The sequence below is a fragment of the Phocoena sinus genome, chromosome 12 (assembly GCF_008692025.1).
Source record: "Phocoena sinus isolate mPhoSin1 chromosome 12, mPhoSin1.pri, whole genome shotgun sequence".
In the NCBI taxonomy this organism is placed as follows: domain Eukaryota; kingdom Metazoa; phylum Chordata; class Mammalia; order Artiodactyla; family Phocoenidae; genus Phocoena; species Phocoena sinus.
In genome coordinates, this window is record NC_045774.1 from 76,587,313 (window position 1) to 76,609,118 (window position 21,806).

A 21,806-nucleotide genomic window follows, 5' to 3' on the forward strand; every position below is an offset into this window, starting at 1 on the left:
GTAATTTGGATGGAAAAGAACATTTTGGGCTGGAGTCAGCATTCTCAGCCTTTGGGACAGAAGATAAATTTCAGTCATGTCTTGAAAGATGGTTGAAATGGGTGAGGTGAAAAAAGAGAGCTCTAGGTTCTAGAAAAGGAATCATTATGCAGGTCTTTGGCAAGATCCCCAGTTTAATTATTTTTTTAAAATAATGCAACAGATTATTCCTCTGTCTTCATTTGTCGCAGAGTTTTTAAAAACATCATTCAGTGTGTCATATTTAGAGTGTTCACGAATTGCTGGTTGATGAAAAGTAAAAATCACTGGATCCAGTTTTAACTGCTTTTGTAAGAAAACCTATCTCATAGGGGCCTTTGAAAGAAATAATGTCTTATAAAGTGATTCTGGTTTTTAAAAAGCACTAGCCAGAGAGTATAGAAGTCTGAGTTTTTGTTTTGTTTTGTTTTGTTTTGTGGTACGTGGGCCTCTAACTGTTGCGGCCTCTCCCATTGCGGAGCACAGGCTCCGGACACGCAGGCTCAGCGGTCATGGCTCACGGGCCCAGCCGCTCCGCAGCACGTGGGATCCTCCCAGACCGGGGCACGAACCCATGTCCCCTGCATCGGCAGGCAGACTCTCAACCACTGCGCCACCAGGGAAGCCCAGAAGTCTGAGTTTTAATCCTAGCTTCATGCCTTACTTTGTGACTTCAGACAGGTCGTTTAACTGAATTTACTTGTTTGTAAAGTGAAGAAAATAGTGCCTGACTTATTTCAGGTGAAATAATGCGCTCTTATGGACTATTTTGAAGACTTTTAACTAGGAGCCATATACCTTAGAAAGCATCTTTATTTTTACCAACATATGAGAAACTGAAATATGTGAATTCATAAAAGAGGATGATTAAGAAAATTAATTTCTGAATTATACTTATTTCCCCCCCTTTTCTTGGTAGCGGATACTTTGTTTTCAAGGAAGCTGAATGGAAAATACAGGCTTGAGCGACTGGTTCCCACTGCAGTGTATCAGCACATGAAAATGCATAAAAGAATTCTTGGACACTTGTCGTCTGTGTACTGTGTAACTTTTGATCGAACTGGCAGACGGATATTTACTGTAAGTAGTTGTTTTTTTTTTTTTTTTTTTTTTTTTGCGGTACTCGGGCCTCTCACTGTTGTGGCCTCTCCCGCCGCGGAGCGCAGGCTCAGCAGCCATGGCTCATGGGCCCAGCCGCTCCGCGGCATGTGGGATCCTCCCGGACCGGGGCACGAACCCGTGTCCCCTGCATCAGCAGGCGGACTCCCAACCACTGTGCCACCAGGGAAGCCCACTGTAAGTAGTTTTTAAAGTATTATCTTAATTCATATATGGAATTGCAGAAACATTGCTTAAAGTTGAACTTTGAAATAAAACCTTTGTTTTTTCTTTTAATGAAAAACTAGAAATTCAGGTAAATTAGCTTACTGTAACAGAAGGTTTTACTTAAGGTTGGACTTCAAGTTTGGAACATTCTTGAAAGACATGTTGTAGCACCGTTACAGTTATATTACGGTCCTCATGGATAAGTGTAATTTCCAACATTATATGAAATAATGCAGTGTGACCTTTTTAAAAATGTCATACAGTAGTTTTAATTCTAAACCAAGGACATTTCACCCAAAGTGTGTTAAGCAAATTAGGGGACTCTGAGAAATTTCCCTTAAAGCAGTGATAGAAAAAATTCTGAGCATATGTAACATTTTCTCCTTTTACCTTTTATCCTTAGCACCTCATTCTTCAATGTATCTCATGTGTTCAGTCTCTTAGGTTTGTTTGTTACTGTTTCTTTTATTAACAGAGAAAACAGAGCTTTTCAGCTTTAAGGGAGAAAATTGCTTTTGGAAATATTTCAATTTATTTTTAGGTGCCTTAACTATTATATCCACTAAGGGTATACTTACTACACTATTATGGTTGTACTTACCATTAAATACTTATATTAAATACTCTGCTGAAGGTATACACTCATTCACAGGATTCCTAATTTTAAATGGGAAATGGAAGTTAACATGGAAATTCCTATCTCTGTCTTCGAAGAGAGCAGCTGCGAATTTTATACAGTCACAACAATTATAGATTCCTCTTTTAAGTAAATATGCTTGTAAACTGAGATTTATTTATGTCTACTTTCTCTCCTTTACCCGTTCACCCAGTCCTCTATGAAACAGCTAAATGGCAGGGTGTGGGAAAGGATTTCCATACATATCTTTTCCCCGGTTGTAGGATCCACTTCAGGCGTTTGCAGATTATTTCCTACATTAGTATTCTCCCTTTCACCTTCTCTTTTATCTCTGCTGTTCTCTATGAAGCAGAATAAAACTGAAATTTAAAAATTTTTCTGATGGGTTATTGTTTTTAGAGTGGGGAATAGTTATCCCTGTATTGGCTAAAGTCCTTGATATACCTGCAATAGTAATTTGCTCTCAGATGGTAATGGAAACTTACTTACAGCCTTTTTGAGTTCAGTATATTATCATTTAAATTTAGCTCTCAAAACATAAAGTAAATTTGGCATCTCTAATGTTTAAAAGGATTCTTTCAAAAATAATAATAAATTGAAAGAATGAGAAAGACACATTACATTGTGTTTATACTTCATTTTGGTGAGTATTAAGTTATGCCGTTGCACTGAGATTATAAAAAATATATAACTTCTTACTTAATTTTTGATGTCTGTAAAGTACCTTGTGGGAATTCTTTCTTTGAAAATGAGAGGAATGGTAAGCATTTGATTGTCGTACTTTATGAAGCACTGTGTATGTGTTGATTTGAATTAGACACATAATCTCCTACAACTTTTTGAGGGAAAAAATGCAGTGAGACAGTACACTGTTGCTGGCTCATGAATTTAGTAGAGTAATAGGCATAGAGTTGGGCGAGCACTCTGAACCAGGGGTTAGTAAACTACTGCCTGTGGGTCAAATCCAGCTTGCCACCTTTTTTTTGTAAATAAAATTTTATTCAAACACAGGCATGCTCAGTGGTTGCTTTTGTACCACAACAGCAGAGTTGAGTAGTTACGACAGAGACTGTATGGCCTGCAAAACCTAAGATAATTGTTATCTGGTCCTGTACAGAAAAAAATTGCTGCCCTTGTTCTAGATATTTAATTCCTACTTTTAAGAGCATTGAATGATATGTGAAGAGGGAAGCAATTTTCTGATTGTTTTCCCTTAGTTGAAGATACATAAATAAAGGCAGAAAATTATCACTGTACTATTTTATATGGTCTTATCAAGAGTCTAAAAATGTTGATGTTTTATGTATGTGATATAATCTGCTAATTGTGCCAAACTTATATTCTCATTTGTAATTTTTTACCGGTGATTTGCAGTTACAAATTCCAAAATGTTGCCTTGTGACAAGAAATGCAAAGATATGAGATCACTGTTACTTAAAATTTCTTTGTATTTTTATGATTATCACCTCGAGTTAGAGTACATATGTGTTTACTATTCATGTTATTTTATTCCACTGGGAACACATTAGCCACTAACTACTGCTTTGAAAACCAGTCTTGAAAAATGATAGGATAAGACTTTAGGATAGTAGATTATGACTGAACAATGAAAGATTCCTGTGAGAGAGTGACACACTGTTGTTATTTATTAGAATAACAATTCAGTAATGGACAGCTCAGTATTTCCTTTTTATGTATTCAGTATCTGAAGACATTGTACACTTATTATTAAGTCCTAGTGTTAGATATATTTGAAAGCTTTTTCCAAGGGACTCATTCCAAGGGACTTTTGAGTCCTTTCTGGGTAGGCACAGCTAGAGGCAGTATAGTCCTGTGGTTAACAGCATCAGCTTTGGCATTAGGGGGCTCTTAGTTCAACTCACAGCTTTACCACTTCCTAGCAGTGCAGCTTACAAAGATTACCTCACCCTTTTAATCTACAGTGTTCTCAGCTGTTAAAAAAAGAAGGGAAATAGATAATAGTAGTACCAATCCCACAGAATTTTTGTGGGATTGCATGAAATGATGCATGCAGTTAGTATAGAACAAAATATACAGGAAGCAGTTATTAAGTTTCACTTGCTGCTCTTAATTTTATAGATGGATTTAAATGAATTCTTTCCACTTTATTTTCTTACCTAACTAAAATCTTATTTATAAATGCTGTGTACAAGATTGAAATCATTGTGATTGATAAGTGAAATTCTGTGTTAGGAAAAATTTCCAGTATTTTGTAGTAGAATATTTTAGTAATGGACATTTCCCAGTAGAATAATGAGAAGAACCCAGGGAGGAAGGTAGCATAATTAGCAAGTCAGACTACTCCCTAATTCTCTCTCTTTCTTAGTTTTCTAAAATTTTTTTACTTGGTTTCAGAATCATTGCGTCAAATAATATTTGCCAAAGAAAAGCAGAGTTAATGAATTCTCTCAGTAGTAAGCCATTCACTCATAAAAGTATGTTGAGGACCATACAAAAAGATTTCCCCTCTTTTTTCAGAAACATAAAATGTACCTCTTCAAATTAAGGCAAAAGAGCATAAACTGTTTATATAAATTCAGTAATTTATAATAAAGACTATAAGTTTATGCACTACTTTAATGAACTTCAGTCTTTTAGGAGGCGGACTGTTCTAAAAGCTTAGGATATAGAAATGACAGACATAGTATCTGCCACTGGAGAGTTCACAGAGAGTCAACACACAATATTGATACAATGTGATAAGCTTGCTAGAGGCAGCACAAGATGCTGAGGTGTACTATAGGAGAGAGGTACCTACCTAATTCAGTGTGTGGTAGGAGATGGTAAGAGAAAATTCCTAGAGAAGTGACACCTCAACTGAGCTAGGTATTCCAGAGTTAGGGAAGGGCATTTACAGTCATTGGGAGAACGTTAACATGCAATTGTGTATTATTGGACATGGCAAAGAATAAATATGGACCACTGCTGAGCAAGAGCTAGAGATGTTGTTGGAGGACAAAATCATTAAGTTTCTTTTGTGACATGAAGGGATGTCTTTCCTGAGGGCATGGAGCAAAAGTAATGGATTTAGACAGAGGAGTGAGCAGAATTTCTCTTTTTACTGATCTCTTTGGCATTATTGTAGAGGATGGATTGAAACTAAGTCTTTATACGGAGGTATTGGTGAAAAGGTTGTAGCAGTGATCCATGAAAGATTCACAGTGGAAGTAGGGATGGAATTAACAGATTAAAAATAGAATCTCTAGGATTTAAAAGGTTCATTTGAATGTAGGGAGGAATTGAGAGGGAATAGTATGGAATGACATGTTTTTTAACTTGTGTGACTGGTTAGAAAGTCATGTCACTTACTGTGGTAAGGATTTAAGTGGAGAAGTTTGTGAAGGTTGGGACATGTTGAATTTGAGATACTTATATAGATTGCCAAATAGAAATGCTCAACAGGTTGTGAGAGCTCAGGAGAGAGATCTAGGCTAGAAGATTGAACTGGGGAATCGTTGAATATGGAAATTGATTTTTTTACCTCATATGTGTAATGTACAAAGGCTGAAACTTCAACTTTAAAGCAAACTAAAGAAGAGGAGAGGAGTCAATAATTAAGACTGAGAAAGAGCTGCCTAAGAGGCCGGGAGAAAAATAGAAAAAGAAGTGGTGTCTTAAAAGCCAAAAGATTAGTATTTCACGAAAGGTAGAAAAACCTAAAGTAAAATTAGAACTGAAAGGCATCTTTTGGATTTGGCAGGGCTATTAATGAACTTAAGAAAAAATGTTTTATTTTAGTTTTAGGGGTAGAAGTGAGATTGCAATGCACAAAGGAAGGTTTGGGAATTGAAGAATTAGAGACGGTATAGATTAATCTTTCAAAACTTGACAATTAAAAAAAATAGGCTATTTTCTGAATGTGGTGTATTACCACTGAACATACTTTCATTGTATTGTGTTGTCCTCTGTGTTGCAGTGAATTTGTTTAGAGGTCTGTCTCTATTAAGTTGTGAGCTTCCTAACAACAAAGCCTTTTCCTTAAACTTTTTTAGGTCTGCAGTGCTTTACAGAGTATCTGGTGCATACAGTAGGCAAACAACAAAAAGGTGAATGAATGAACCAGTCAGTTAGAGATACAGAAGTGAATAATGTCCTTTCTTGTAAGAAACTTCTGTTAGGGAAGATATATACAAAAATGTCTGTAAGACAAATTCCCTTCTTCTACTGTGCTTCATTTACACTGGTCTTTTTCTGTGTTTCAAACTCGCAAAGCCCATTTATGGCTTAGAGCCTTTGTACTAGCTATTCCCTTTGCCTGGAATTGTCTTCTTCAAAATATTCCTGTGGCTGATTCCTTTTTTAGCAGTTCTGTTCAAACACTGCTTTCTTAGCGACTTTTCCCTGACTGCCTTCCTTCCTCATACTCCATCATTGTCTATCACATTATCTTACTATATTTTTCTTATAATATCTGTCACTGTGTGAAACTTATTTTTTAAAATGAGCTTTTATTGTATTTTCTTACTAATAAGCTCCATGAGGACGGATAGGACCTTGACTGAGTTGTTTATGACCACTGATTAAAGTAGGCATCTGTGGGTTATACTGATGTAAATAAGTAAATAAATAAGTGAGAAAGAAGGGAAAACTCCTATTTACAGTGGAATGCCAACTGATAATTGTAGAAAGAATGGTGGTTTGGCGACTATCATAGTGGTGGTTGATTCATTTGTGTGTCATTGCGGGAGGCTAAGACTGGTAGATGCTGGTTTGAAGATCTTAGCGTAACCTTGTATGTGTTCCCCCAAGATACCAAGTTAATTAAAAGGGGAAAAAGTGCAACTTTCCAGGGGAGAAACATGGGAAACATTAACAAGACAAAGTTATTAACTTTACTAGTGGTGGGATGGGTTGACATTGTGTATCCTCTGAAGTGGTACACTGAGGAAAACACAGCATCTTGTCTGTGGGATTCCTACCAAGACAGTATGATCTGGGTCTGGTCATTAATGAACATTAGACAGACTGAGGTTCCGGGTCATCCTATAGATGTAAGGTCTGTATTCTTTATGAACTTCTGAGGACATGAAACACAGAGAAAGCCTCAGGGAAATACTCCAGATTGAAGAGACTTAAGTGACAATACAACTAAAATTTAACATGTTGCTGTATGGGGTCCTAGGCCAAAAAGGAAAAGGGAACATTATCGGGATAGTTGACAGAATTTGAATGGGTCCTGTGGATTGGATGGCAGTTTTATCAATATTGATTTCCCAACTTAGGTAGACATGTGTCTTTGTTTTAGAGGAAGGCACACTGGGATATTTAGAAGTGACGGGGCATCAAGTCTGCAGCCTACTATTAAATGGTGCAGAAAAAGACTAATGGGTGTGTGTGTGTGTGTGTGTGTGTGTGTGTGTGTGTGTGTGTGTGTGTGTGTTGTATGGAGAGAAAGGAAAGAAAGGTGGTGATGGAGCTGATGCAGTGGATTGTTAATAGTTGATGAATCTGAGTGATGGAAGACATTGGTACTGCTCTTGAAACTTCTGTAAGTTTGAAATGCAAAATTACTTTTTAAAAGTACCATGGGAGGTAGTGTAGGGATGATACTGTATATTCAGTAAGTTTGGTAGTAATGGAAAGGAGAGCTAGAGTACAGTAATTTATAGGAAGGTAAATTTTTGAAAAACTGGGTCAAGGGTAAGGAACTAGGAGCACAGATATAAGAGGAGGTATTTGATGTACAGTGGTCTTTATGGAGGGTAGGTAAATGAAGAAATAGATACAGAGCAGTCTATTTGGACTGCTTAGAAAGATAGATAATTAGGGTTACAATGAACAGATTCTGCTTTTCAAAGTGAAATATTTTACCTGATAAGAGTCTTGGTTAGGGAGTGGGTCTGGGTTCTAGAGATGAGTGATCAAACCTGGTGATAAGGAAAGAGTGATGAATGGGGGAAAAGGATTGCTGATTAGCCTTAGCCTTCCAGACAAACAGGAGTTATGAATTTGCAGTGTTGCAGATTTAGTGTCCTTGTCTTCTTTTCCATAATGGTACTTGGTATCTGGGAGCAGGATAAGGGCAAGTGATGATTACATTGATACAACGTTAGTCATTGGTGGTTTAGGTGGACAAGGGAGTGAGAAAATTTGGCGTGTGTTGAAATGATTGACACTGAAGTTTAGGGTAATTTGTAAGGGAAATGAAATAGGGGTCTGATAGATGGGTAAGAAAGAAAATCAATAGCCTCTTCTCGAAAAAAACATTGAACTAAATTTAAATTACAAGCACTTTAAGCTGCCTGAATAGGCTACTTTTTAGCTTGAAAAGAAAATGACATTATAGTATGCATAACCATATATACGGTGTTTTAACATTTAATTCTGTTTGTTCTAATGACATCAAGAGGTGAAACCTGACTCATAAGCTGTGCAGCAGTAGCGAGAAATGAGAATTCTCTTTTTTGGTTCTGCCAAGGACTGCCAAGTTCTCCAAGACACTATAAGATTAAAAATCACGTAATTTATCTTTATGTCAAAGTAGTAATCTTTGGTTGGTCTCTTCAATTGATGTTCTCTTTTAGCAGGGAAAGGCTTACAGATCTACTTTTTAATTTTAAGGTCATCTGAGCAGAATCAACCTGCTGTATGTACTGTTTCCAAGTGTGTGCGGTTTTCTGCTCACAGAAGTCCACAATTCTTTGTCACTTACTGTTCCATCCTGTAAAGTAGTTTTCTTCATCATTGAATGGTTCACATAGTTGTTACCTCTAATCTTCTAGCTTTAGTTTAAATAAATAAATACATATATACATAAATAGTTCAATTAAGCTCTTTAAAACTTGTCTTCCAGAAACTTGAAATTTGACCTTAGGTTCTGCTTTAGTTTTTACATAGAATTTAAGTGATTGAAGAAGGCCCTGTGTCTGAAGTTGTTTCATAAAATTTTCATATCAGTAGGTAGGACGTTTTTTGTAGATTTTAAGGAGCATTTTAATACCCAAGCTCATGACAAAGTAGAAAGCCATGTCACAGAGACCTGTTGAACTTCCTTTACCAGAATACCAAAAGCAAATGTGTACAATACATTTATTGCCTGGGCTTAACTATAGAGAATGTCAGCGTTTGTTTTTATTTATCTGAAATTTGCCTCTCACACTTTTTATTTTGAAGAAACTTTGAGTTTCCAAAAGGGATTCACAAAATAGGAACCTCTTTTAGATAGACATAAAATGAGAATTACCTGCAGTGTAAGAGATCTAGTTGTACGCTGAAAGGGTCATTAGTGCCAACAGTCTACTTAAAAGTACTAAAGAAATAATGATTCCAGAGTAAATGTCTGATTCCGTTTCCTTCCTCTTGTCCTAAGCTACAGAGTATGTTGACAGTTTTAAAGGCACTTGCCTTAATCATTTTGTGCGTGTGGCTTTAGGTGTGGCTGTGGAATAAGAAAATTTATAGGGTACTTTAAATTCGTAAGTTTAGGCAAATCTAAATTTTGTTTAAGTTCCACCCTTTATCAAGCCTTTTCACAAATAACATCTACATTGTTGTTTATTCAGGATAGAGATAAGGTGCTCTTTCAGCTTTCTTGGCTTTATCTTTGCATTGATGAGATGTCTTGACATTTAAGAGAAAGCAATGTAAATTTGTTATATCTCATTTGTTTGGGGATTTATGTAAGCCAGAGCTACTTGTTCTTTTTGTTATCTTTATACTAGGTTTGATGTAAACAGACAAATGATAACATATTAATGAGTACTCTTTCATGGTAATTATGACAATTTTACATTATTGAAAAGTGACACTAATGATCCACTACTGTCTTACATTTGCTTGGCATTAACCACTAGCTTAATATTATAATTTGATTTAAAAATGAATTCCATCAAAGCATCTTCAGTTTTCACGAGTTCGTGTATTTCTTAAAACTTATCATGGTTAAAATATTATAGTGACTATGCCTTGTCTGCTTAAAATTCTTCAGAAGCTTCCTCACCAGGTTAAATTCAAACTCCCTAACAGGCATTTAAAACCCCTACCTTCTATTACCTTCCTCAGATAAAACCTTTCCAGCTTAATTTTTGTTTCTAGTTTCCCACTTATACTTTGTACTCCCAACTTTTCTCACCTTGCGAAATCCCCAGTCCTAGCAGCAACATCTAGATGTTACTGAAAATAAATGAATACTTCGTTTTCCCCTAGGCATTAGAACTTTGCTTAAAAAACTTGTCAGTTGAGATATTTTTCTAAAATCATGCTATCTAATTTTAGCAGGAAGTTCACTGTTGCTTCCAGGTTTTTCCCCTTTTTCTTATTGCTCTTAAAATTCCACCACATTTTCAAACTTTGCTCACCTTTTTTTGGTTCCTTCTTTGTTTCCCCCTTCTCCACTTGAAGGAAATAATCTTCAGATATTTGTCTTACTTGCTAAGGTTAGAATCATCTAATTTCTTTGCTGCCTGCTTTAAAATTGCTATCTCCACCATACCTCTTCCCTCCTCGTGAAGCCTAGGAGCCTATGTGTCCCTCCTACCAAGGCTGACCCCTGTGCCTGTGTTGTCCATCTCTTTCTTTTCACCATTTAAATAACATTACTTTTGCTTTAATGTCCATACTGTCTTTAAAGTTTTGATTGAAAACTTATAATGTCCTACTCTTTGGTTTATTATTGACTTTACTAACATTTGAGGTAGGCTTCTGGGAAGAAAGATCATTTGTTCAAATTCTCTGCATTTTGGTCTTTTTAAAAAGAGTAGTTTTATCAAAGTTTAGTTCATCCTTCCACATTCAACTTAAACACATCTATGGTGCTTTAAAAAATGTTTTCCCAGTAAATTTGATTTTTCTTCTTGTCTGCAGTCCTTTTCAAACAATTATTTATGTGTACTTGTATTTCTGATAGTCATTTTAAAAGAACTTAGTTGAATTTTGTCAAATCATATTTAGTTTCACATTTCCATAAAAACAGATGAATGATCACAAGTAATGAATGATGAAATAGAAGTTGCCTGAGGATGCTTTAGGGTTTGGTTTGAAATTCTGCCGGGAGTTCTGTGAGCAGGGTTAAGGGTTGGGGATAGTATACTACTTTATATCATAAAAGAGGATAGTGAAGAGAGTGAAAGTACGATGAAAAATTTCTCTCCTGCAATTTAATGGAAGAAAAGAAAGGTTAGTTGGGATACTACACACTAGGGGGAATTGTGTACAGTGGGTTTTTTTAAAGCAAAAGTTTTGGTTTTTGGTTTTGTGGGGTTTTTTTAGTACTTGTCTAAATAAAGCAGAATTATAAAGTAATATTAAATTAGTGAACTTAATAAACTCAATAAGAATATAGTGGGGCTTTTTGTTCAATTTTAATTAGTGAAAAGTCACTGGAAGCTGAGTTTAGATAACAGGTTGCCCCTGTCCTTTTCATTGAAAGCTGGCATTTTGGTCAAAAAGATGTGTGGGTTTTGTTTGTTTTGTTTTTTCTGTTAACATGGAAAATATGTGATACACCTTCTATAGCAGAATATACAGCAGACTCTTAATTCAGATACATAAGAAATAATGAGATGACATGATTTTACTCTTTTCATATATTCTGCCTGTATTAGCATACTTAAAATTTTATTTTTGTTGTGAATGTAGATCAGAGGCAAATATTGCCTTAGTTTTTAGAAGGTAAGCAAATGAAGTGAATAAATTGACTTAATTTGTGGAATTTAGAGAAATTGAGGGTTGAATAAATGTTTTAAAGCCTTTTTTGGTTGTCCAACAAGTACCTAGTGCACTTCTTTCTACAATGCCAGGTGGTGTTGTAGACCAGCTTTCTGGAAATCACAGTCTACACACAGGCTCCTTCTTCATTTCCCACAGTTGGCAGGGATGTAATCCTCATCATTTTGTTCCCCCAAATACCTGTTGTAGCCATCTCTTCTGATCCTTCTCTTCTATAATAACAATATTACCATTCTCTCCTGCCTGTACTATTTTAACAACTTTCATCTGGCCTCCTACTTTCTCGCCTAATTCATACTGATGCCAGGATGATCTTTGGAAAACAAATCTGATCCTGATATTCACCTGCTTGATCGCCTTAAGTGATCCCCATTACATACCATACGCCTTCGTATCCCATAAAAGGGCCTGCACAGTTCTTCCCTGACTTCATCCTCTCGCCTTCACCTCACACTTTGTTAGCTTACAGACTACTTGCAGTTCCCTGAACTTCTCACATTTTCATGCCTTTGATCATACTTTTCTCTCTAGTTGCCATGTGGAATATTTGTTCTTTTTAAAATAATAAGAATATTATTAAAGTAAGAATAAGAATACTACCAGCAACAAAAGCAGTAATAGTAGATAGTCCACATATATATAAAAATATGTATATATATAGCTTTTACTCTGTGCCAGGCGCTCTGCCTTCATTTACTCATTTCTTTTTTGCGACAACCCTATGAGGTAGGTGTAGATTAGAAGAATGAGGCAAAGAAGGTACATGTAACTCTTCCAAGGTCAAACGTGTAGAAAGTGGTTGCACCAGGTCCCATTCTCTCGCTTAATGGAATTCTAGATACGGTTGGATTTACTTCTACCTTTTTACTAATAGTTTCTATTTGTGCCATCTCTTTTTTGTTCTTCTGCTTCTCTTTTACTGACTTGTGTTAGAGAGACATTTTTGTTTTGTTTGTTTTTGCGGTGTGCGGGCCTCTCACTGTTGTGCCCTCTCCTGTTGCGGAGCACAGGCTCCGGACGTGCAGGCTCAGCAGCCATGGCTCACGGGCCCAGCTGCCCCGCGGCATGTGGTATCTTCCCTGACCGGGGCACGAACCCGTGTCCCCTGCATCGGCAGGCGGACTCTCAACCACTGTGCCACCAGGGAAGCCCAGAGAGACATTTTTGATGTAATTTTAATTCTCTTATTGATCTTTTAACCATTTTTTTTCTTGACCTCTAGAGTCTGTGCTCTTAAGCTACTACATTGTATTGACTGTCCAAACATCACTGCTTCTGGATTCCTTTCCAGATTCTACCTCTCCACGTTTGAGGAAAAACAGACTGCTCTCCTTTTAGATCTCTACTGATTAACAGTATAAGACTTAGGACATGTTATTGCATTTATATTCTTCTGCCTTGCTTCATAAGGACAGGAATACTACGTCTTTATTCATCACCCTTGAATCTCCAGTGTTTGGCACATATTTAATCGCAAGGCAAATGGATAAATGAATGCATGAATCACTGAATTTTAAAAAGGAACCTTGGAGATCATCCAATTTAACTTCCTTATTTTATAGATGAAGAGCTTGAGATTAAGTGAACGTGATGGGAATACCAGATTTTCATGTGAATAATTCACCAAAGTTAAGTTTTATTACTAGTCTTCAGTGGTTGGTAACCAATTTAATTTGCTTCAAAGGTCAGTCAGAAGAACTGGTTTTATAGTTAATTGAGAGTGCTCTAGGTAGTGTTGGCAGAATGTGGTTTAAGGTACAGCATTTAACATATGCTGTTAATACTGTGTTTGTGATCATTTATATGTCATGTCTGTCATCAGTATGAAGCGGATACTTCTTTCTCTGTGTCACTTGCTTTTGTAGATCCTCTAAGTACCTTCTAATATCAGATAAAATTGTGTGTGTATTTTTTAACAAATTAGATTGGAAGATTGTAAAGAATTCTAAACTACAATCTTTGCAATCTTTTGATAAATTTTGAATCTGGGGAATGGATATATGAGGTTAATGGTAATATTCTCTACTTTTTGTATGTTTAAAACTTTTTAATAATAAAAACTAGGGGGAAATAGGGAGAGGTTGGTAAAAGAGTAAACTTTGAGCTATAGGATGAATAAGGAAAATTAGAGAACAAAAAAAAGTCTAAAAGGTCTTACTGCTGCTTTGGCTAAGTGAAATTGAAGTGTTTATTTGTAAATATAGGAATTCATAGGAAACTCTGTATTCTTTACATTTTCTTCCTGAGCTTATGCTGCTGCAACAAACAAATAATATATATATATATTTTTATTGACTTCATACAGATAAAATTAATTTTTTTCTTATAACTGATGGGTGATTTTATATATAATGTATTTAGCTGAAGATCAGTGATGGGAAAGTCATGTATCATAGATTTTGGCTTCTTAGGAGAAAAAGCCTCAAATATGCTTCCTTTCATTTTTATATTAACATAGATAGGATTAGTCACTGTTGTGTATTACATTTGTTTTGCAGTTATAATTTTGTTATTTTAGATGTTCAGATTCTTTTACAAGGTTCTATATAGAGGGTACCATATAGGTAGTGGGTAGGGGACCATAGGTAAATGTTAGCTATTGCTAACATCCTACTTTTCCCGTTAGATGATGGGCACACAAGTATTCTTTATAAGTGAATAATTTAATAAAGTAGTCTTATGTAGAGGAAAATTCATAACACAAGTATTTAACACTTTTTAGTACTTAAAATTATAATTGTTGGGAAGTGGATGTAACAGATATGATTTTTTTTTAATCTGTGTTAAGAATTCCAATTAAAATTTAGAGTTAATTCTATTAATATCCATTTTTATTTTAAGGGTTCTGATGACTGTCTTGTGAAAATCTGGGCAACAGATGATGGGAGATTATTAGCTACTTTAAGAGGCCATGCTGCTGAAATATCAGACATGGCTGTAAACTATGAGAATACAATGATAGCAGCTGGAAGTTGTGATAAAATGATCCGAGTCTGGTGTCTGCGAACATGCGCGCCTTTGGCTGTTCTTCAGGGCCACAGTGCATCTATAACGTCACTACAGGTAGTCGTTTTAATCTCTGCAAAATCCTTGTTATAATCTAAAGTAAATTTTAAGAAGTCACTTTTATTATCCATTGTATAAAGCCAACTAAAATGAAAAAAGGAGTATTTCTCTTTTCTTTATAAGTACATGGACTTTAAATAACGTGGTAGCCATGACCTTCGTCAATTCTGAGTGTTCTCTCACTGTTAGTTCTCTTACTGTGTTAGTTGCTGTTTGTATGGTCAAGATGGGTTTATTATTTGGACTGTGTTACTCTTGTAAAAATTTTTTTTTCTTTGTTTTTCAGTTCTCACCATTGTGCAGTGGCTCAAAGAGATATCTGTCTTCTACTGGGGCAGATGGCACTATTTGTTTTTGGCTGTGGGATGCTGGAACCCTTAAAATAAAGTCAGTTGCTCTTCTATTTCATAGAATAAATGTGTATAATTTAATGGTTGAAATCACAAAAGTATGAAGTAGTCAACAATAGGAATAATTTTACTTTTTTTTCTCCTTGAGTAAGTAACAAATTCATTTTGTCTCTTCACTGATCTCTTTCATTTTTATGCTTTCCTTTTTTCATGCTTTAAAGAAAGATTTTTGTTAACATGTTTATTTCTTTTTTCTCTTATCTTTTTTCCTAGCCCTAGCTCTTTCAGAATATACCTGTCTTATTACCACTTCTGTTTTGTATGCTGCAGTTACATATCAGTAACTCCTTTTGGTACTGAGAACATAATCTTCAGAGTTCCTAGTTCTATAGAAGAATTGTAATTATTTCTGTTATCGCATCTATAGACTGGATTTTATTGTAGATCTAGGGAAATTTAGGAAAATGCAATCATTAAATTTTCACTGAACTATATCAAGGTAGATAGATGTACCCTTCCCTCTGCCCCATAATAGCATTTTGCATTTGTGTTTTCACCTATAATAATACCTTGGTTTATCAAAATAAGTTGTCTGCACAATATTATGTTTAGATTAAGGACACTGAGGCAAAGAAAAGTTAACCAACTTTCCCACAGTTAAAAGTTTTTAAAAATGGCAAGGCCAGGACTGTAACATTTCCCTGCCCTCTGGTTCTGTGCTGTGTCATGCCACCTCTTAACTGGATATAGTGGGAGAAGTGCTGTATTTACCCCATGGAAATCTGTGAATGGGGAGGTAGTGCATACAGTGATTCCATAGTGTTGAAATGGCCATCTCTGAGCTCTCAAGGTAAAAACTCATTTAGATTAGATATATCTCAATAATTGTTTCTGACATCTGTTTATAAACTATCAACCCAAATTGAGTTATTTAATAAAATAATTTGTGTATGTCTTTGTTATTTCGAAACAGTAATGTTTAGATAAACCTCATATGTGTGAACATTCCTGAATAGTGCCTCTTATGGCAGGGCATTTAGGGGGCTGTGGCAGCATGGGTAGCATAATACAGCAAACTATACTTCTTTTGCAGAAAGGATTGTGATCAAAGACTTGGCTCTTGGGAGAAAGCAAGCTGATTTCACTTTAGTTGCATTCTTAATATTTAGAATAGTAAAGGCTTTCTGTAGGCATTTAGATAAAAGTTGAAATGTTTCACTCGAGTATGGACAATAGCAGTAGTTAATTGTTTTCTCCTTTGAGTATTCTTTACCTCCTTATGATCTGATTTTGATACCTTCGTCTTGTCCTGTCTTGTTTTTGAAGAAAAAGTGATCAGCAATTTTCGAATCAACATAGGAAGAAAAAATGTGTTTACAAAATTAAGCTCTCACTTTGTGCTTCTGGAGGATTACATTGCTAAGTACAGTAACATTTATTTGGAAGTGAGAAGTGATGTATTCCATATAAATGATTTTTTTCAGAACCTTTATGTAGATTCACCCATAAACCCACTACCCTAACAATTTTTTTCACATAATTTTAATAGCTGCATTATATTCCATTGAGCTGTTCCATACTTTGCTTAGTGATTTTCCTATTTTTGGACATAAAATTTTTTTCTAGTTACTTAAAAGTAATATTCTATTTGTTATTATAATTGTCCCATGAAAACTTTTAGCTTGAGTTCAGGCATAAAAGTAAGAGTAATTTTCCTCACACGCAGACTTTGAGATGCCTGTTTTCCTTTCTTTATGTGTACATGGTTGATAACTGCCGAAAAATGCGGCCTTAATTACTAATCAGAGGCAAAAATCGTATTGAACGGTAATGCTTTTGAATAATCTTTGGGGTAAGTGACTTCAGCAACCCAGTCTGCATTAATTGAAAGAATCAGTTCTATCAGTAAATGAAATCTGTTTTGGAAACCCAAATCTCTTAATAAATTCACTTTTATATAGGGTTTATGTATATGGTAACAACTCCCACTAGTAAAGATGCTGCTTCTTAGATGAGTAATTTGAGTGGCTGGTTGACTCGAAAACTGGCTCAAGAGATTTCTGAGTAGGAGGAAGGTGTCCAAGCCTAGACAGATGTGAGAAAAGAATTGGAATCCTAAAATGTGCAAATGATAATAATGATTACAAATTTTTATTAAGCACTTAGTCTGTCAAGCCTAGTATTAGGCACTCTATAACTGTTACCTCATTAATTCTTATGACACCCCTATGAGGAAGGTATAATTATTATCTTCAGGACAGATAGGAGAGAAAACTGAGGCAAATACTGGAAGTGCACTGTCAGGACCTCCTCTTAACCACTAGGCCAAACCAAATAGCAGTTATTTCTTGATGGACCATCTTGAACTGGTTGAACCTACTAAAATACTAATAATGCTAATAATAATTTACTGAGTGTGCTGGGCACAGAACGAAGCACTTTATGTGCATTAAACTCATCTAATTCTCTCTGGGACTCTGAGATATGTTCTCATATTTACCCCCCATTTTACAGATTAGACGACTGAGGTACAGAAACGTTAACTTGCCTAAGCTCACACAGATAAGTGGCAGAACTGGGAACGGAACTCAGAAGAGTCTTGAGTTCTAGGCCTTGTCTCGAAATAGTTCCTCAAATGTACATTTAAAAATAAATTATGTGTACCTGCTTATCTGTTTTTTTCTCTTTAAAAATATTAACATTCGTTTGAAATGACAATCTGTATGATTATTTGCATGTTCTGGTTATGAGTGCTAACTAACTGGTTGTTTGGCACATGTATGAGCAGTTGTGCCAAAACTTAATAAAAACGCAGCTCCACAGTCTGCAAGGTACTAATGGAAGTAGTGCATTTAGTTGCCTTTATAGTTTCAGATAAATTTACTTAGAGTTAATTTTCCTCTGAATAAATGTTTAGGTTTTAACTGTTTTAGTAAGTTTCTCTTTCTCCATATCAGTTATGCTCAGCTGTATCAGAGTCTGTTAATATTAAGAAAATTTACAAATTTATTTTTTAAAATTTTAGAAAATAGTTTTTGTTGTGTTCTGTTGTTCAGAATATATAATTGATAGATCAGAAGTATTTTGTACTTTTTTTCCCTAAATGACCACAAGATGGAAACCGTTCTGTGTTCAGTAGTTGTGGATTGTGAAAGTTATGCAGTGCACTCTGGTTGAAGGCTCTAATTATTTTTTAGTTCTCTCTCCTAATATTCTGAGGAAAAACTTGGTCAAAATATATGTTAAGAAGGGCTTTAAATATGATCGCTGTATTGGAACATTACGTATACATTGTACATATATTGGAGCTGGTATGGGTAAAATCTGTAATTTAATTTTCTTTAGTATAGTTGGCACTAAGCATTAATGTCAATAGCATTAATATAAAACATATGATCTGTAGTATAATTATACAATTAATGTAAGTATAGTTGAGTGTGACCTATTTTCTATAGATCACTATTTTTTTTTTTTTTTTTTTTTTTTTTTTTGTGGTACGCGCGCCTCTCACCGTTGTGGCCTCTCCCGTTGCAGAGCACAGGCTCCAGACGCGCAGGCCCAGCGGCCATGGCTCACGAGCCCAGCCGCTCTGCGGTATGTGGGATCTTCCCGGACCCGGGGCACGAACCCGTGTCCCCTACATCCGCAGGTGGACTCTCAGCCACTGCGCCACCAGGGTAGCCCTATAGATCATTATTCTAAATGAGCATTATAGTTGATGTGAGAGTCAAATAGTCTTCAGATTTTCACTAGAATGTAAGATTCTTAATTTTTGGAGTCTTAAAGGGCATATTTTATAGAAAGTAAACAGAGGGAGATGTTTAATTAACACTGTCTAATATTGAAAAAATTTATTGATTGATGGTGTATATATGCCAATGAGACAGCACCTATTTTGCTAATGTTTACAAATGACCTGTATTTCCTTATATATTTGTGCATTGCTATTCTGCTGTATAAAACTGAGAACCTGTTAAATTGGATTAGATGATTAGAAGTGAGTGTAACCGATAACTACATGCCAAGTGTGACAGTGGCTTTGTTTCATGTGTGGATTGTTGTATAATCAGGAGCTTCTGCAAAACCTGTGTCTAAAGTTTCCACAAGATCCTGCTGATCATGACATATAATGATTTTGAACTTGTTTTTAAGAAGGGAGCCCTCTGTTGCTTCTTATTTAATTTTGTCCTTCTGTAGTTATTTTTGGAGACAGCTGAGTTCTGGTGTTGCTGGTCCCTTTGAGATATTTTTAATTGGTTATTTTTTGTATTACAGTCCGAGACCTGCAAAATTTACAGAGCGCCCTCGGCCTGGAGTTCAAATGATCTGTTCTTCTTTTAGTGCTGGTAAGATTTTTTTTCTTCCTAATTCTCCACTTAAAGTTGTATAAGTTTTATTCTCCACTTAAAGGGTTCTAGTGGAACACATAAAATTTTGGAAAATACTTGCTGTTGTAATATAAATCATATTCTCATGCGCATACCAGGGGATGATCGTAAATTAGTTTATAAGTATTTGAACTTTGCTCAAGTTTAGCTTATATACTCATTTGATTGAGTGTATAAATGATTAAGATTTTTCTTTAAGAAGACCATAATTCTTTGGTAGGAGGGATAAAATAGTTTCAAAATTGACTGTTAAAGAATAAATCTTTGAATAGTTATCTCTTTGAAAGAATAAATCTTTGAATAGTTATCTCTTTGAAAGAAAAGTAGTTTTAAATCTGTTTTATATTTTTATGGATTTTGGAGTCACACATAGCTAAGTAAAATAGGTTGATAGATATTTGTACATCTTTATTAATTACTTTGCTCCAGATTATTCTTATTCGCTCTTTAAAAGGTAGCAGTGTAGCAATGCTAAGATTCCAGTTATGTTTTGAGTTTATGTAGCAGCATTTTGAATGGATATTAGAGTCTTTTTAAACAAATTATGATCTGGAGATTTTAAGCGAATTGATGAGAAAATGAAACACGAATTAATGTTCCTAATACCAGTTCCTTCCACGTTTATTTCCGGTTTTACCTTTTCTTTTCCTTTCATAATTGTGGAGAGCAGTAGTACCTGAGATAAGAGATTGCAAACTGAGGACATGAATCTATTTTTGCCATACTAATATCTAAACATCTTTAATTACTAGCTTCTAGATTTCCACTGCTACTACCATGAAGACAGTTTTACTTCTAGTAGTAACGTAATTATAGGCACTACATATGCTTCAGAGTACTCTAGATGCGATTATATATAGCACTGTCTTCAGCACTATGGGAGGGTATTGATTCCAAGAGAGAGTAAATTGCATATACAAATAACTGTAATGCAGAGGAGAATGTATTTGCTACAGGACAAAGTCTGAGTGAGAGTTCAGAGGAGAACAGGCGTATTTGATTGCAAGTCTGTAAAGCCTGTAGTGAAGGCGCTGGACCCTAAAAATTTGATAGGATTTTAACAGATGGGAAATGAGGCAAGAGAGGGATTTCAGCAGAATTAAAAGACATGTTTTCTAATAATGGTGACTGATAATTTTAACGATTATGTAGTTACTTGGTGAAATCATTTGTTAGAAGAAAGCTTCTATAAATACTGAAAAATTCTTCCCAGGCAAAGCTTATGTTAGCAAACTTTCTTAATTTCAGGTTAGGTGTATTATATACATTAGGATAAGTATGAATAGTTTTAGAATGAAATATTAGTCATTCAACATATATTATGATAATGTTGCTTGCATTTATTATTTAATTCCCAGAGATTCTGACATTGTGTCTCACTCATAAATGTTTGGTGTTATTCCTCAGGTGGAATGTTTCTGGCCACAGGGAGCACAGATCATATTATTAGGGTTTATTTTTTTGGATCAGGTCAGCCCGAGAAAATATCAGAATTGGAGTTTCATACTGTAAGTATTGCTGAAAAGAGTTAGATGAGTACAATTTAAATGAGTCTAACGGTTTATATTCAGGATCCTCTTTTTTGTTCATCTGTTTATATATAGGACAAAGTTGACAGTATCCAGTTTTCCAACACTAGTAACAGGTAAAATAATTATTTTTGTTTGTCAAATTTAATTCCAGTTTTTAAATTATGAAATAAAGACAATTCTTATGGTCAGGTTTTAGTTAGATTTGTATATTAATTAGCCACCTAAAATAAAGATCTTGACTAGTTATAATGAAAAGTCAATATAGCCTTCACATGCCTGTGAACACGGCTTTATGTTTTATCTGTAATAATGTTAGTTTATTTGGCCACTGTTTTTTTAATAATAGGGACTTTTATCCATCCTACATATTTTCTATACATATCAAAGTGTAAAGAAACTTAGTAGAGATTGGAAATGTATCATAATGCAGTATTTGAGGCAGAACTGTTTATGGATGATAAGCTTAGATGACATTGTATAAGTTTTCTCATGTTCTTGTTTTAAATTTTAAAAAGATATTTCTACGCCTGATTAGGATGAGTCAGGTTCTTTAATGTTGAAAGGAAAATCTGTGTTTTTCCATTGGAAAATATCAATTCTCTTTCTAAGGTAATAAATAGTGGCCTTGAATCACTTTTGAATGTTATTTGTGAGACCTAGCTGTGCACATTAGAATCTGTATATGTATTTAAAAATTTTAAAGCCCATGAAGTTTCAGAAATTCTTAGATTTGCAGAGAATATCAGATAGAGTAATTTCTATTATATTAGAATGCTGTGTAAGTAAAGATGAATGCTGTCTT

At 35.1% G+C, this 21,806-nt stretch overlaps 1 protein-coding gene across 3 annotated transcripts in view; it reads left to right on the forward strand.

The window, feature by feature from the left end:
• Positions 1–21,806, forward strand: part of PHIP (pleckstrin homology domain interacting protein) — a 128,018-nt gene that overhangs the window by 33,704 nt on the left and 72,508 nt on the right. For all 3 annotated transcript variants that reach the window (XM_032650798.1, XM_032650799.1, XM_032650800.1), the window contains exons 7-12: positions 938–1,098; positions 14,510–14,731; positions 15,021–15,121; positions 19,360–19,430; positions 20,880–20,980; positions 21,077–21,117. In XM_032650798.1, coding sequence (XP_032506689.1) covers positions 938–1,098; positions 14,510–14,731; positions 15,021–15,121; positions 19,360–19,430; positions 20,880–20,980; positions 21,077–21,117 — 697 coding nt within the window. The remainder of the gene's footprint in view (positions 1–937; positions 1,099–14,509; positions 14,732–15,020; positions 15,122–19,359; positions 19,431–20,879; positions 20,981–21,076; positions 21,118–21,806) is intronic.